The sequence below is a fragment of the Chanos chanos genome, chromosome 3 (genome assembly GCF_902362185.1).
Source record: "Chanos chanos chromosome 3, fChaCha1.1, whole genome shotgun sequence".
NCBI classification, from domain to species: Eukaryota; Metazoa; Chordata; class Actinopteri; order Gonorynchiformes; family Chanidae; genus Chanos; species Chanos chanos.
This window is the reverse complement of record NC_044497.1, coordinates 19,822,738-19,841,737: the sequence shown is the minus strand read 5'-3', so window position 1 is coordinate 19,841,737 and position 19,000 is coordinate 19,822,738. Positions and strand designations below refer to the sequence as shown.

The 19,000-nt window shown below is 43.2% G+C and overlaps 1 protein-coding gene across 1 annotated transcript in view; it reads right to left on the bottom strand.

Annotated features, from left to right (window-relative positions):
- The window catches only part of l3mbtl4 (L3MBTL histone methyl-lysine binding protein 4), an 83,984-nt gene that overhangs the window by 21,452 nt on the left and 43,532 nt on the right, over positions 1 to 19,000 (bottom strand). Inside the window, exons 15-17 of the mRNA XM_030767491.1 lie at positions 16,063 to 16,242; positions 14,261 to 14,428; positions 7,388 to 7,461 (exon numbers count right to left, since the gene is read on the bottom strand). Of these exons, the coding sequence (XP_030623351.1) occupies positions 7,388 to 7,461; positions 14,261 to 14,428; positions 16,063 to 16,242 (422 nt within the window). The remainder of the gene's footprint in view (positions 1 to 7,387; positions 7,462 to 14,260; positions 14,429 to 16,062; positions 16,243 to 19,000) is intronic.

Genomic DNA, 19,000 nt, shown 5'->3' with positions numbered 1-19,000 from the left:
CTTAAAGAGCAGCCTTAAATAACAGAGACACGCAAAGCTTTTCTTCTCTCTGTTTTTACATGCTGGCAATTAAACGTCAGCGTGCAGTGATGTGATGTTTTTTACTGAGAGCAGCCTGACCATACCCAGGTGGCTTTGCCTCAGTGATGGGTCGTACTGTGACACAGATGAGCTTAATGTATTCCTGGGCCTAAGGAAGGGCAAAGACCTCTCAGCCACAGACCTCTGGTAAAGAGGTTGAGCCCATTACACTGATACAATTAACTCCTGCTTCTCATCAGTCAGCATTCAGCAAAGACAGACACTTCTCTTTCGTGCTCTCACCCTCAAACTAAAAAAAAAGATTCAAAAAGAGAGAAAGAAAAAAAAGCTTAGGAGTAAAATAACTCAACACAAGAAATGAATTGGGACAGAGATTTTTGAGTATGATGAAATGATATCTTAAGGATTTCTGTGAAATTGCCACATTCACCTCTAGACCCAGCTGAATGACAGCTCTCATCAGCGCCTAGCTCTGAAACTGAAACAGGCTGAATGTCGTCTGTTTATGTACATTTGGGCTATGGTGAGCTTAATGATGAGTATGACTAGAGAGCTTTTATAAGACAAAGCCCAGATCCACTGTCTTCAGCCCCCCCCCCCCCAATCCCAAAAAACAAAAAGACCTTGTGACTGCAAGCATATCAATTCACCATTCGTCAGCTACATATAGATGGTTTAATTACATAAAGGCCATAATGAGAGTCAGGCAGTACTATAAGATTGTTTTTGATTGGCTGTCATTAGGGGGAGAAGAGTAGTGTGTGTATATGACTCTGTGGGGCTCAGGTCTGGCCCACTCTCTTCACCAAATAATGCCACTATGACTCAAACAACAACCACAGCTCTGACTCACCACATTACCGAGACTCATTTTGGACACATTTTTGACATGCTGACTTCATCATGCCAGCCCCACACACCTTTAACATCCATTACTGTAATGGTCCTTAGAACCGCACACAGTCAACGGTCAAAACACTCATTAAAACAGACCACAATTACCCCTGTCCTCACATTACCGTATACAGGATTGGAGGTCTCTGCCAGTAACAGAATTGTGGTCACACTAGTGGTTATTCACACACTCACATCTCCTTCAATGGTTCGTAACAAGATTCCTGATGCTATTTCTGAAATTCTTGACTTCTTGCAACGCAGAGTGCTATTCTGTGAGCTCTCTAATGGTCTGCCACGAAATGACTTTACGTAATCTTCACAGAAAAAGCACACAACCCACACGTCATGGGATGCCCAGCAGCAGCATGTCCTCCACTGTGAATTTCCAATCAGGCTACATTTCAATGACTGGAATAACTCTTCATATTCATCCTGCTGCATGTGGTGATGTCCCGTGATGCTGATAAGCGCATGTCTTTACTACGTGGTCTTTCTGCAGTACAGAAGAGAGAGACTGAGACAGGAACCTGCACCTCTCAGCTACACATGAAACAAAGCTGTTGTGTCACGGCCAATCAGCCATTAATAAGAATTACCCAAAGCGCCTCCTTTTCATAGTTGGAGAATGGACAATTTCAGAGGCAAGGAAGTTCCGAAGCCGAACTGCCCGCTGCAGCCAGTGTCCAGCAGGAGTGCCCTCTGGTTCCCTGAGACAGATGAGCCATTGGGCGTGGAGTGAACTGGGAACTTCCCCATCAACCATACCTGACTGAGTCAGGTCAGATGACTGAGCAAAAGCCAAACTCCAGATCATCACTTCCCATATGAGTACCAACAAGACAGAGCTAACCTGATCTGCTCCACACACACGCGTGCGCACACACATGCGCACACACATGCGCACATACATGCGCACGGATTTCAGCAGGAAAAGGGCGGCTAGCTCTAATTCAGCATAACTCTGAATCTGCAGAAACAACACATGCACACACACACACACACAAACATGTGAGGCTCCTCTGTGTGTGGTAATGGAAGTGTTATTTATAGGAGGTGGATATGTTCCTAGAGCTTTGGCGTAGTGTATAATGTTTAAAAAATGCTCCTGATGCCTCTACAGAACACTGAAGGCTTTCACAGAAACGTCTACCTGCCAAGGCCAGACTGATAGTCTGATACACAGACACAGCCAAAGTGTGGTCTGTGTGCATGAGACAGAGAGAGAGAGAGAAAAACAGAGTGACAGAGAGAGAGTGATGTAGAGAGAGAGTGATGTAGAGAGAGAGTGACAGATAAAGAAAGAAAGAGAGAAAGAGAAAGACAAAGAAAGACAGAGAGAAAGCGAGGGGGGCGGGGGGACAGAGGAGAGGGTTATGCGTTGGGTTTTTACCGACTTTCACCGGAGCTCTATTTTCTGACAATCTGGTGTTAGCACAGAGCCAGAATACACCGCAGTGTTGACATGCTGTCAGACTCCAGGCACTCACAGTTACGACAACAATCCAAAAAACCAGAGGGAAAACAATTACACGGGCCGAGTCAGGGCCAACATGAAAAACCATGAATGTCCTTCAAACTACCCACACCAGCCATATACACACACAAACACACACATACCTACACACACATGTGCACACACACAACACACATGCGCACACAAAAACCCCTGCACAAGATCAGTTCCAAAGCGACCCGTGTTTAGACCGACACCTTTATTGTTGGGCTGTCAGTAAGTGCTGGTTTACGTGCATGGGCAAACCACTGGTGGAAGGCTCAATGCAGTGTGGCTTTGCCCCGATTCTCACTCCAGCTGGCAGCCAAGCGCTCTTCTGCTGCCATGGCAACGCACAGACCATACGCCGAAGCGGTGCCTTGGCCACTGGGCCCCTGTTCATCAAAGATCATTAAAGAGACAATGGTTCTGATCCAATCACATGACATTGTCTTCATAACTATCCAAAAGCACTCAGACACAAACAAGGGATAAACATCACTGTCATGTCAGACACTGAAAAATAAAAAAAGACTGGACTCCTACTGGAACATTTCCACCTTCTCAGAACTGAAAACTGTCACGACTCTTCAGGCCTCTGGACAGAGCAGACCCACTGGTGTGTTTGACAATGATAGGGCCTGAAGAGTTTCTCTCTCTCTCTCTCTCGTCTGTATGAGACAGGACAAGGCCATCTGTCTCTCAGAAGTCAGAAGACTAGCAGTGATTCAGAGAGAGAGATAGAGACAGCGATAGAGAGAGAGACTGGGGCAGTAGATTGGCAGTAGGACTGACAGAGGAGAGGCAGAGAGAAGAGGAGAATAGCTGGGATGCTCTGGACATGGATGGCTATGAGAATAGTGGGGTTTCATGTCAGACGGTGGGAGAAGAGTGACTCAGGGTGTAAGACATTTCACTCAGGACAGGACCCTTTAACAAGCACTTTTTAAAATGAGAATTATTGTCTCTAACGATCCCAAAAGCTTCCCTAAAACCTACCTCTCAGTTGTCACAGGGATTTGTGGCAATTATACCATCTCTTAAAACATAGTTAGTTAACAGTACAAGATACGAGCGCTTTGCTATGGAGATATCCATGTAAGGTGCAGCCCCCTTTTTGGGGATGGGAGGGGGGGGGGGGGGGGGGGGGGGGCGGCGAAAGGCAAGGAAAATCCACTTCAGCAGATTTGCAGGTCATCTCTTGCACTTGCTTTTCCAGGCAAGGACATCTGTTCAAATTTTAGATTTGGAGTTCACAAATAAGGTCTGGATGAAAAATATGCCTGCGTCCTTTTGTTTATGTTGGTGTTGCTTCTTTGACGTAAAATAAAAATGAAACTTAGAGAAAAGAAAAGAGAAAGAAAGAGAAGGAAAAAAAAAGAAAAAGGCTGTCTCGGATCATTTTGTTACACTGGGCAACTTAAACCGTACGTCAGACTAAAGGATTTCTCATCGTGTTCCAGAAAACACTGTCAGAAAACAGAAGGCACTCCACCCAACAGCACCACTGACGCTCCATAATCACAGATACTGTAGGATGACTACCAAAGGTCAGGGAGAGACAGACGACCTGGGCGTCTCTTACAGCCTGCCCAGGGGAGAGCAGATTGATTGGCAGTTTCATGCCCTCTCCTATTGGTTTTGTCCGTCAAGGTCAAACCGGTCATCTACCCCGCAGGACAAGCCTGCTCTTCCAAAAATCCAATCTGTTTCCAAACCTGGGTCCCTCTCCAGCCATCTTTCTCTCTCTCTCTCTCTCTCTCTCTCTCTCTCTCTCTGCATGTTATTATGATCGGGAGTCAGGTCACAGCTGTGGGTCAGTCCCACCTAGCAGTGCTGTCAGGTTGGCGCGCGTGCCAGGGTGTCACGTCTGTCACACACAGAGGGTGCCAAACTGGAGATGAGCAATGTGAGAATATGAGTGCTGGAGACCTGACTGAGCTGTAAAGGCAGAGGGTACTGCAGGCTGCTGAGAGACAGGGCTGGAGCACTGGGCTCAAATGTGACGCTTAGTCACAGTGCAGTAACTAAAAAAAAAAAAAGACAGCAGGGGATATACACACACACACACACAAAAACTACTCACAAGCACAAACCTGTCAAAGGCGGGACGCTGTTAATTAGCTGACAATTACCTGTGGAACCACAGCAGGTTACGAAGAGAAGGCTTAAAAACATTTGAACCATAAAAAAACGTCCTCCCTGGAGCTAAGCACACCGCTCCTCGCCAACTCCACGCCCACTCCCACTCCTCACCGCGGAAACAACATGACTCAGACTCTCAAAGACACTCAGATGACTATATTTTTTGAGAGCAATGTATTCATGTCTCAGAGGAGACTGTTTTTAGCTATGCATATTAGCCAAATTCCGAGCATTGATACATTTTTAAGGGTAGATGGGGAGTTTAGAGTGAATTTTTAAAACACACAGGGCGAGCGAAGAGAAACCGTCCGATAAGCCCAATTCTGCTGGAGAATGACAGTGTTCCTGAAAAAATGTGCATGGCTGTTTAGCTGGCATTTGCAATTCTTCAGGAGGACAGCAGGATGCCTCTGAAACTTTAACAAGCTGAATTTGCAACGCAACACACGCAACAACACTCGCTCTGCCAGGAAACCGTAGTTTTTCATTTTATACTGAGCTGAGCTAATGATTAAGTGACGATTTTCTTCTTTTTTTAAAGGTGCACTCAAGGGTTTCCAAAGGGTTTTGTATTTAGTGTACTTCGACCGCAAATTCTGTTCACTGACTGCAAATAAAGACATCACTGTCCATAAACATTTTGTGATTTTAATTCACTTAACTAAATTCAAGCTTTTGCAGAACTGATCCCTTGGTCTTAGCACAACAAAAGGCAGCAACAGTGTCCAGTCTCTTGTCATTTGGGTGATGAACATAAATAATGAAAGCCAGAAGTTACAGTTAACACTCCGGTCCGTACACATCATGACTCCCTGTAAAGACGACAGAGGCCAAACCGTTAGGGCTCTGACAGAGAGAAACAGACCAACAGAGAGAGAGAAAAAGAGAGAAAGAGAGCCAGAAAGAGAGGGGCGAGCTTCATGAGTGTGGGGTTTGCGCGTGGTTGGGCAGAGAAGAGGCTGATGGTGGTAATACATTCTGTCATGGCGTCCAGGGCTGTTTCACCTCAGCTTATCATCCTCTACAGACGGCAGGCTAAAATATCAGTCCCTCTCTCTCAGCTCCACTCCTCAAACTATGCACACCACACACACTTTTCACAAACCAAGATAACACACAAATGCAGGCACGCACGCACACAAACACACGCACAAACACAATTACAATTTTGCATTCATGTAAACAAATCTGCATAACTACCTATCCACCCAGCCACACACACACACACGCACGCTTGCATTCATGTAAACACATCAAGCCACACACAAAGGAAAGCAACCATATACTCAATTCTGTAAAACCTCAGAACAACCACATTCACTCACACGGATTACGCACACACACATCCATGTACTCACTTTTCTGTAATCAAACACACAAAGGTGAGCAATAGACAGGTCGCTCTAAACAACACACAGATTAGAACCATCATCTCTCACTCTCTCTTTCCTCCAACAGAAATGAAATATTGAAAAGAAAAAAAAAACAAAAAAACACCAGAGGGTGCTTGTGTATCCATGGAAACAGTAAGGAAATTAAAGCAATCAATGACTTAACGGCACATAAACGGCTGATGTCATATCTCTGGCATACTAGAGTAAACAGGTTAATTTAGATTAAATCTAGATTCCCTCTAATCCAAATTGTCATTACACACCAGAGTAGCTCAATAAACTAGATGAATGGTCATGACAACAAAGCATTTATTCATATGAAAGAAGCTTCGCTTCATTTCATTTGGACATCATTACAAATCACACTTCAACTGCAGGCCTATTCCTTACCACCATCAGATAAATGAATCGAGACTACAGGTTATTTTACTGCTGCAAGACAAGACGAGTCTTCAATGAATTCAACAACTATTTCAAAATCAACTCAACAATTCAAATCAATAAAATGAGCATGAAATTCACTTGCTCTCTCAAATCTGCCCAGTACACATTTCACAGATAGAGACAGAAAAACTGGTTTAGAGGTCTGCCTCCACAAATGAAAGAGCGCACAAATGTGAAGTCAGAGAGATTCTCAAGCACTTTCCACCGTGGCCTGGTTCTGCTCTTCAAGATACAATCAGCCCAAATACTGAGCTTAGTGCTCTCTGCTCCTGGCCAGCAGGAACAGGCCCTAACATAAAAACTTAATGGTTACTGGTCTAGAGAGCTTGACACCCATTTAAAAAAGAGCTAACATGGTCATTTCAGCATGCAAAGGGATAATAACACAAGTGATCTGGCTTCATAAAACTCAGTCTCACAGCTTATAGATCACTACAGCACAGATGATCAGCAGGAGAACATTCTACTATTTAAAAGATATCTGAAAATACAACCATATTTGTTTTTTAACAGTCAGTGCTCAGTTGCTTGTCTTTTGAGCCTGCTTTGAACACAAATCATTAATTACAGACGTCCATAAACCAAAAATGGGATTTAGACTAACACTGGCATTTGGTATTTTTATCTTCTAAACAAAAGACATGTACAAGAACCTTCAGAGAATCCAAATGGAAGACAAAGTGAAATGAGATTTATATGAGCAGAGAAGGAAACCTCAGGGTAAGGCATTGTTACTGAGGTGCCAAGACAAAAAACAGAACAGAGAGTAGATGGAAGAGAGAGCCAGACATTCACAGAGAGAGTTGTGTGGTCCTCAGAGAGTCCGTTTCAAAAATGTTTTTTAAAGGACAACAAAACAACAAACAACAAAACACACCTGAAACCAGACGAGACCAGGAAGCCTGCTGAGACAGAGTGCTTTGTGGACACATGATGCACATTGACTGGTGAAGATGAGCTGATAAACAAGTACCTGTGATCACACTGTTCAAGTCAATCTCCTCCTCTTCATCCTTGATTCTTAGATATTTTGTTGACTGGGCAAGTCTGGACACAGAGAGAGAGAGAGAGAGAGAGAGAAAGAGAGAGAGAGAGAGGAAGAGAGAGAGAGAGAAGAAGAGAAGAGGGGGCAGAATGGGAGAAAACAAGTGATTATATTGTACATGAAAAAGCAAATGATCTTTTGGTGGCTAGAGGACAAACACACATTTCAGTGTAAATGAGTTTTGGGAGCTGAATTCTGCGCACATTAATCTACAAAGAGTGCTACCTCATTACATTACCATCAGAAATATTTTCTCAACAGACCTTCATTACATTACATCACCTTCACTAACATATTCATAAAAGACCATCATTACATCACCATCACTAACACAGTCATAACAGACCATCATTACATCACCATCACTAACACAGTCATAACAGACCATCATTACATCACCATCACTAACACAGTCACAGTAGACCTTCATTACATCACCAGCACTAACACAGTCACAACAGACCATCATTACATCACCATCACTAACACAGTCACAACAGACCTTCATTACATCACCATCACTAACACAGTCACAACAGACCTTCATTACATCACTGTTGCTAACACAGTCACAACAGACCTTCATTACATCACCATCACTAACATATTCATAACAGACCATCACCAGCACTAACACAGTCACAACAGACCTTCATTACATCACCATCACTAACATATTCATAACAGACCATCACCATCACTAACACAGTCACAATAGACCATCATTACATCACCAGCACTAACACAGTCACAACAGACCTTCATTACATCACCAGCACTAGCACAGTCACAACAGACCTTCATTACATCACCATCACTAACATATTCATAACAGACCATCACCAGCACTAACACAGTCACAACAGACCATCATTACATCACCATCACTAACACAGTCACAATAGACCTTCATTACATCACCATCACTAACACAGTCACAACAGACCTTCATTACATCACCAGCAGTAATACAGTCACAATAGACCTTCATTACATCACCATCACTAACACAGTCACAACAGACCTTCATTACATCACCATCACTAACACAGTCACAACAGACCTTCATTACATCACCAGCAGTAATACAGTCACAATAGACCTTCATTACATCACCATCACTAACACAGTCACAATAGACCATCATTACATCACCTTCACTAACACAGTCACAATAGACCATCATTACATCACCTTCACTAACACAGTCACAACAGACCTTCATTACATCACCATCACTAACACAGTCACAATAGACCATCATTACATCACCTTCACTAACACAGTCACAACAGACCTTCATTACATCACCAGCACTAACACAGTCACAACAGACCTTCATTACATCGCCATCACTAACATATTCATAACAGACCATCACCATCACTAACACAGTCATAACAGACCTTCATTACATCACCATCACTAATACAGTCACAATAGACCATCATTACATCACCATCACTAACACAGTCACAACAGACCTTCATTACATCACCAGCAGTAACACAGTCACAATAGACCATCATTACATCACCAGCACTAACACAGTCACAATAGACCATCATTACATCACCATCACTAACACAGTCACAATAGACCATCATTACATCACCTTCACTAACACAGTCACAACAGACCTTCATTACATCACCAGCACTAACACAGTCACAACAGACCTTCATTGCATCACCAGCACTAACACAGTCACAACAGACCTTCATTACATCATCACTAACACAGTCACAATAGACCATCATTACATCATCAGCACTAACACAGTCACAACAGGCCTTCATTACATCACCAGCACTAGCACAGTCACAACAGACCTTCATTACATCACCATCACTAACATATTCATAACAGACCATCACCATCACTAACACAGTCACAACAGACCATCATTACATCACCATCACTAACACAGTCACAATAGACCTTCATTACATCACCATCACTAACACAGTCACAATAGACCATCATTACATCACCAGCACTAACACAGTCACAACAGACCTTCATTACATCACCAGCACTAGCACAGTCACAACAGACCTTCATTACATCACCATCACTAACATATTCATAACAGACCATCACCAGCACTAACACAGTCACAATAGACCTTCATTACATCACCATCACTAACACAGTCACAACAGACCTTCATTACATCACCAGCAGTAATACAGTCACAATAGACCATCATTACATCACCATCACTAACACAGTCACAACAGACCTTCATTACATCACCATCACTGACACAGTCACAATAGACCATCATTACATCACCTTCACTAACACAGTCACAATAGACCATTATTACATCACCATCACTAACACAGTCACAATAGACCTTCATTACATCACCATCACTAACACAGTCACAATAGACCATCATTACATCACCTTCACTAACACAGTCACAACAGACCTTCATTACATCACCAGCACTAACACAGTCACAACAGACCTTCATTACATCACCATCACTAACATATTCATAACAGACCATCACCATCACTACCACAGTCACAACAGACCTTCATTACATTACCATCACTAACACAGTCACAATAGACCATCATTACATCACCATCACTAACACAGTCACAACAGACCTTCATTACATCACCAGCAGTAACACAGTCACAATAGACCATCATTACATCACCAGCACTAACACAGTCACAACAGACCTTCATTACATCACTGTTGCTAACACAGTCACAATAGACCATCATTACATCACCTTCACTAACACAGTCACAACAGACCTTCATTACATCACCAGCAGTAACACAGTCACAATAGACCATCATTACATCACCATCACTAACACAGTCACAATAGACCATCATTACATCACCTTCACTAACACAGTCACAACAGACCTTCATTACATCACCAGCACTAACACAGTCACAACAGACCTTCATTACATCACCAGCACTAACATATTCATAACAGACCATCACCATCACTAACACAGTCATAACAGACCTTCATTACATCACCATCACTAACATATTCATAACACACCATCACCATTACTAACACAGTCACAATAGACCTTCATTACATCACCATCACTAACACAGTCACAACAGACCTTCATTACATCACCAGCACTAGCACAGTCACAACAGACCATCATTACATCACCAGCACTAACACAGTCACAACAGACCTTCATTACATCACTGTTGCTAACACAGTCACAATAGACCATCATTACATCACCAGCACTAACACAGTCACAATAGACCATCATTACATCACCAGCACTAACACAGTCACAACAGACCTTCATTACATCACCAGCACTAACACAGTCACAACATATCATTACTGCATCATCACTAGCATAGCCAAAGTAGGCCATCATTGGCATATCTTACCATAATATTACCATAAATCACATTCTGTATCTATCATATTATGGCACAGCTCCCATACTGGCCTCTGTCATAGTTGCCACATCATGTCACAGATATAGCATATAATGTATAAGCTGACTTAATGCACTGATATGTATTGGGGAATAAAACATCAGATTAGTGATAGTAAACTGTCTGTACGGTCATCTGTATTCATGAGCTATTAGGACATATTTCCTGACAGACTTTAAACACGTTACCTCACTTTATTTAAATGTGTCCAGTCAACAGTATGACCAAAGACTACAGCTTTACCATCATTCACACACACTGAAGGGCCCATTAAAGACATCAGTCCTTCAGAGACAGCAATCCTAGTGTCAAATTTCAGTTGCAACACAGTATAACTTCATAGTACTTACCCAAATCACCCAAACAAAATCAAAAGTCAAACCCTGCTCTGCTTTCTGCTCTCGTATACAAATCTTCACGGAACGGCATGGTTTCAATACTGTTTAAGTATCAGAGGCTTCATAACCAACACGCCGGATGTCACGCCCCCTCCCCCTGGAGCACGCTCAGTCTATTGTCATAACAATGGCCTTGGGTGTACCACCGTCAGGGCCAGCTGCACACATGACATGGCAGCCTCGCACAAGCTGTGTGAAAAACCACCTGTTTCCTGTTGGCTAAACAATGAGCAGTTAAACTGATCTAGATTCAGCTTTCAACATGACAAAAAAAAAAAAAAACATTACAAGGCAGGAGACACTTAACTGACCCCAAACCCAAGGACATTCAAGTTCTGACAGATTTTGTTCCCCACCTAAAACTGATTCAAGGCTGACCCATTTTATCTTTCATTACGTCGATTCTCCTCTGAAAAACAAAACAAAACAAAAACATTCTGTCTCCACTGCAATGAAAGGCCAATCTCAGGCGCACCCTTGGCTTCCGCAAGATGCTTTTAAGCAAGAAGTAGTTCTGTAAACACGAGTAGGTAATGCCTTCTTCCTTGGGCGAGTAAGCACGGCGAATGAGGCGGTGGTGTATGACGCTCTGTGGGAGAGAGCACGAGCAGTCGGAGAGAGGGGGGAATGCAGACTCCTTCTCACAGCACAGAGAGGGTCACTGCATCGATTCTGCGGCTAACCCAAGGGAGCCGCCAAGCTTGGAGACAGATCGCTCCGTTCTCTCAGGAATTCTCTGGTTTACGGATCAGAAGAGCAAGGGAAAACAGCTCCATGGCATTCTCTCTCTCTCTTTTTATAATTACAACTCAACTGAACAAACATTAATAATGACTAGTGGAGTCCAAGAAGAGGAAGATGGGAGAAACACTCTATAGAGCGAAACGACAGAGAACAAATGTGATCTAAGAAAGGCAAACTTATAATTTCATGAATGAACAAACCCTTCATCATCACGCTGACATATTTACTATTTTGAAACAATTTCATAGACAGGGTATAATTTGTGAGAATGAATTCAAACGCCGGTGTAAGAAGCCACATTGACTGTGGCTGGAACCTGGCAAATCACCAAGGATGACACACAGGGAGAGTATTATGGGGTGGAATAGGAATGCAATATAGGACATCTGTGGGATACGATTATTTCCCCCAAATCCCTTGAACATTGCAGGAAGAAAAACATCCTTTCATGATAAATAAATCAACTCTCAAACAGCTCCAGAAAGATTCACAAGCTTAATTTTTCATTCTTTTTGGCCAATACCAGTCTCTCTACATGATCGGCAGCAAGCTTACATAATCCTTATGGCATATACATGCTTCTCAGCTTTTACAAAAGGGCTTAGCCATCTTCTCCACACACCTACATGGTATTAACACAGCCCACCAGATACACAGAGCCGTTCAATATCAACCGCCCAGGAAACACACAGAATCTACTTCAACTTTCCACAAAGGCATTACTGCATAAGCCTCAGTCTCTAATGCCAAGAGAAGAACAAATACCAAACTACACCTGAAGATGCTAGCAAGATATCCAGAAGTCTTGAAATTGAAGTACTACTCCTACACAGTGACGTGGTTTTCACTGGCAGTGAAAGCCGGAGATGACAGAATGAGATATGACACTGCTGACACAATGGCAATGTGGCCTTGGTGGGCCATCTCAATCCGGTCCCCTGCACTAAAACACCACCCTGCCGCTGGACGGAAGCCCCATGGGGACAATAACGGTCGGCAGCGAAACAAACGGCTGTATAAAGGGGCAGAGCAGAGACAGGCTGTGAATGTGTCCCTGTGAGGGGGAACAGGTGGGGGCTCAGTGTAAAAGCAGCATGACAGAAAAGACAATAAGGGCAGGAGCATACAGAGGGGAGGTCAAACTTCTGTGAAACAAACAGAAATGCACTTCTAATGATTGTATTGATTTCCTTTGGTGAGTATAAGGTGAGCTGGTTGCTGTCCAATGAACTGGTTACACAAGCTTACCTACAGATTTTTGGCTCAATAAAATACCTTTGGGCCTGGTGATGGCAACACAGTTCTACGAAACGAAGAGAAGTGTGTGGGGCTTTGCAACCTCTTATGAAGTCATAAATCAGCCGCAACACAAAGAAAAGCAAAAAATCCCTTTAAGGGCGTGAAAGAGAAACTCTAACCAAGCATAATTTAAATGAGTCAGTCACGGCAAGAGGAATGTGTATGGCTCAAGAGCTAAGCACTGTGTGTTCAGTTACAGGCCTAACTTATTCCATCATCACAACACACACACACACACACTTACATTCTGTCACTGAGGGAGATGCACACGACACTGTCGACGTGAATATTCAATCAACGTTTTTTCTTTTTTGTTGTTCTTGTTTTGTTTTTTTTGTTTGTTTTTTTTTTTTTTTTTTTTGCTAGTGTCTAATCTTCACCCTTTTTCCCTCAAAATACCTTTCTGCTTATTAAATACAAATTCAAGAACAATACACCAAGACTTTTATTAGACTCCTGTTAGAGCTATACGAGAGCTGCAGAAGACCTCTAATTAGAATTACAGCAAAGATTGCTGTAACTCTCTTGTTCTACGGGTACTGATTAAAAAGAAAAAAAAGATTTACATTCCATTTTAGACAATGTGTACCAAACTCACTGATTAAAAAAGTAGTGTAATTTACTTTAGGAAAACTCAGAATCTTTTCTTTCATTTTGTTCAAACCATGACTGCAGTGTTTTTGTGGGTCCACATCTGATTCGAATCAAATTTGAATCAAATGACGTAGCATGATGTAGCAACAGCGCATCACTACTGTGTGGTTTCTAACCATACAACACTCAATATCTTCATGTTTACACATCCTTTGGTTGACACAGTTGGGCTTACATTGGACATCCAAATTATAATTGGTGGTGGGGAGGGAGGGTTGACGACCGTACAGGGGACGGGCGGGCCTTACCTGTTGGGCACCCGGCCTCTTTTCCCGAGGGGTGAAAGCATTTTTTGTCCCTGAGCAGAAGTGTCGTCTTTGTGCTCCCTCTTGACCATAGCGTGGGTGGGGGGTCGGGGGCTGGACATGTGCCGTCCCCTCAAACGGCCGGTGCCTTCGTATGTGGACAGCACAGCCCTGACAAGACAGATGAACACACAAAAAGTTAGGAGATCTATTCTCCTAGGAAACCACATCAGAGAGGCTATACAATGCCACTTATGCTCAAATGAATCCCCAAGATCGATAGTTTTGTACTCGCTTAACCAGGTTCAAACAAGGTCTATTTCCATTCAGGACGTTAAAAGTATCCCTGACTGCCCTGCTCTGAGTCACTGCTCTTAAGACTAGATAATGAACAGATCTGCGCGGACAGACGCTTTCCGTGACTTGGTCTTGAATTCTTCATAAACGGACATGCTCCAGGTCCCACGTGTATGTGTGTGAGCCTCGTTCTTCAGACTGCATAAACACCCCAGTCCAGTTACACAGGGTTTTCCAAACAGTGTCGGGGGAGCGTTGTGTTATTTGGCAGGTGCCTCAATTTGACATCACTCCAACAGCTCTGTACGACTGACTAGCTTCTCTTCAGAGATGATTTAAGCCTGATATTACAAGTGTAGAACCGTTGTTTATTAGTCAGACACCAGCGTTAGGGACGGCACCTCCTGAGAGGGGAGACGCTGCTTTTGGCTTTGCTCTGGCTGAATTAAAAGTCACGACGGTAATTCAGTTTGTTTCATATTAGAGATGTCCGTTGACGCGGTTGCTACTGCATTGCTTTTGACAAGCCGCCCAAACTCCTGGCTCTCTGCCATCGGTTCAGTCTCTCAGCAGGGTGAACAAATGCAATTTCAGACAAAAAAAAAACCTCTGAGCATTCGTGTATGCCTGTGGCTCTGTGCTGAGTCAACGCTTAAGTAAGCAAACCTTAACGTGTCTGCGTGGAGACGCTGAAATCCAATTCCACGCCCCGGCCCCTTCTCCAGTGCGGGGCCCCTTCTCCAGTGCCTGACTGATGAGGCAAAACGACAGTTTAATTGTTCCTTGATTGAGATTTAAGAGACTTGTCCTCCGCTTGGTCGAGACTTCAGAGTTGCATTGGAGAGACTTTACAGTGGCTGCTAACTCGCTCCTAAGTATTTGTGTCTGTGGTAAATATCCACAGGGCCTGAACAGCCACTCATGTCATTTTGAAAGTGACACTCCAGGTTTGCTAACCTGATTTATTACTTAAAAAAACAAAAACAAAAACAAAAAAACCCTAAAAGCACAACTTCAGTGTGTTAAAGTTTCTGATTGATCATATAGAGTGAAAAGATTAGTCAGAGACACATCAGACCTCCAGCTGGGCTGGGTTCGCTGGTTACTGTGTAATAAAGGCTGATCAAGTCGTGGTAGAGTAATAGTGATTTCATTGTGGACTGTCTGAATCTCACCCTTGCTGATCAGAAATGAAACTGTTTGAAGAAAATATTCTCTGACATCAAATTCTGCTTGAGGGACTCCAAAACAAGACAGTCGATCGAAATAACATCACTTAGTTCAATAAATTTTCACTGCCATGGCAACCATTCATATTCACTGAAGACACAAAGTGAGCAGAGGAGCTGCTGTAAACAGTCCAATCTGAGACTGACAGAGGTGGAAATGAAACAAAAAAAAAGAAAATCAACAGGGAAACAAAATCAAAAATCAGGGAAACAGACTTTGAATAAAACAGCCACAAAATCGTGCCGACTATACAATGCACCAGCAAAACACTATCGCACCTGGTCTCCATGTGGCTGTCATCTTCCTCCTTCAGCTCCTCCTCATCCTCAGCGCAAAGCCGCTTGGTCTTCTGGACAAAGTGTACGGGGACAAAGGTGATCTGCTTCTCTCCTCCCAGTCTGTCCGGAAGAACGGCCTCCTTCTTCATGTTAATGTCTGAGTAGGGACAACCAAAGGCACTATGGAGAGAGAGAGAGAGCAGGGGAAAAAGGATGAAAAGAGAGTGAATGAGAATAAGCAGTGGTTGGTAAATGAATGGAGGCCATACTGTTCCAGCGATGTCTTGGATTTTAAGAAATCATCTGTGTTTGTGGGTAGTTTCTTTTAAGGGTCTGTGAGTTACTGAATATTTTAACATGTTTCTGAAGTCTGTACTCATGATTTACAAGATCACAGGACTCAAACACACCGCTAAGAACACGTAAATATGCACCACTTAATACCAGGCCTGTCTGACAGAATCAATCATAAGTTCACAGTGTAATGCTATGCTGAAAGCACAGAGGGGAGAATGTAGCTGAAAATCACTGTTGTGTTGTTAAATTCATTATTGCACAATGCTATGCCTCTCTCAGTACGTTCTGTTATCCCACAAACAAAACAACAGTTCATGTAGAGATCTCTTCCAAACCCAGTTTCCCTTTGTGACCAGTGAAAACGATATGTAAATCAGTGCAGCTAAGACAACGGCAAAAGGATTTTGATGAAGATGGGAAGAAAAGCCCCGTACATAAATCACGCGTTGGGGCCCCTAGACAACCTGTGAATGCTCAGTTTAGATGAGATGTCTTTGTGGAAAAAGAACACTTTTTATCTGAAGGTTTAACTCGTTCACATCTGCCTGGCCATCTGGTTTCAGAGGCTTGCGTCCTTCACAGAGTGATGGAAGAGCCATGTCCTCATTAGAACACAACAGCACCGACAACACAAACATATGGCTCCAGCGCCAGAGGAAAACGCCTTCGATCGCATACGCAGCACTCTACTCATCAGCCTCAAACAGTTCATGCTAATAATTCATGCTTTTGTTTTAAAGCAATGGTGAGACTAGGTTCTCCAAATGATTAGTGTAAAGGAGACCCATCTTAAGTATTTGGATAGTAATGGACTTTCTTTTTTTTTGGGCTCTGAGTTTCACTGTATAAATGTATTGTCTAGACTCTTAGCTAACTGAAGACGTTTAAAAATAAACCAGAAGTGTTCAGTTGAAATGGATAGCTAACCCGTCAGTGAACCAGTGACTTCAGGCTATGGGCTCCAAACCCAGAGGAAGTGAAATGCCAAATGAATTGCCAGTGAAATGGTTAGGCAACATGTTAGCCTTTGTCTCGGCTAGCATTCAGTCTGCTTGCAAAAACAAGAGACTCCTCTACAGCTAACGGCATGTGGACTTCAGCTCACAATTTCACAACCTTTTCAGAAAGAGTGGCCAAGATAAACAGTTCTTCGGTATGGGCAGGGAACCGGAGGGCAGTTGGAGCACAAAACCAGAGCGAATCATTCCACAACAGCTTTAATTTGAGCCTTTCCTCAGGCCGTGGATTATAGCCAGGATATCACGGTGAGAGCCCACCCAGGCGTGTTAATGTCCGTAATCGGCACTCAGCTCGCCGTGGACAAACCTCCATCCACCACACACGTGGGCCCTTAAAGAGGAGAGTGTGTGTGTGTGCGTGTGTGTGCGTATGTGTGGTGTGTCCCATCTCAGCAAGAAGAGACGAGGCCACACTGAAATCGCTGGCGAGTAAACTCTTCAAAAAAAAAACAAAACAAAAAAAACAAAAAACAAAAAAGGGCTAAACCTGAGTCTATAAGCTCCCTGTTCTTGTGGAAATGCCCCGTGAGACCAGCTCATGAATTTTTACACTGTCGGATTTCACAGCGTTTGCACGAGAGTGTTAAATGGCACATCGTGATTTAACAGGAAATGATAAACCCTCCTGAGGTGTCCTCTTTTAGTTCAGCAACCTTTAAACACTTGTGCTTCAGCCATAAGACAATAAGAGCCAGGGTCAGAGACAATATACAGCGCAATATTGATAGGCTCTCTTATTCAAATCAGGGTATGAAACATGATTTTGATAGGGGGGAAACAGGGGCCTGTACATGAAATCTCCTCATATGAAAGAAAAACACACACAATGTATCCACATATAATGCATGTCTCCACACATGGTACAAATCCACAATGCAGGCTCAAACCGTGTCTTCAGTGAGTTAGGTTCCAGGCCGGGGAATTTCTGTTGACAGGACTGCTGGATCGCACTGCCACTCTGATATTCATTAAAACCAGTATGATGCATGATGGGATGGTGGAAGAGTGGAGAGAGAGAGAGAGAAGCTGAGAGGAGTTCAGGGAAACTCAAAAATAGACTGAGGTACATGAGTGGGAAAAGGCTAAAAATGACTGTAGTCAAACAGACTGCATCTCTCCTCACATGGCCCTTTCTTACCGTACTTACACGGTTCAGAGTTTCTAAAAAAAGGAAAAAAGGAAAAAAAACAACAAAAAAGAAAAAATCGATGTGTTTTCAAGGAGAGGGTCAAAGGGGTATTTTTGGAGAAGTCAGAGACATGAAGAGACACAAAGTGAAATCTGAAAGCACTTTAGTATAAACAAAAGCCTGAGCATAGACAGAGTCAAGAACAGGAAGTCCTTTTTAGGAGTGCTTCAGTAAAACAGTGAGAGGAACAGTTCACACATGACAGCTGGTATTATCGCGACCTGATATATACGCATCAGGGTTTTCAGAGGTCACTGAGTCTTCGGGGGGGGGGGGGGGGGGGGGGTGGGGGGGGGGGGGGGGTGTTTCATTGCATGTTGTTTATTATTGTCACATTAGGTGCACAACAATGCGTTTGCCAACAGATTAAAAAGTACAGTGTTCAAAAGGAGGACAAAAACAGTGCTGGAATACAGGACACTGTCAAAATAAA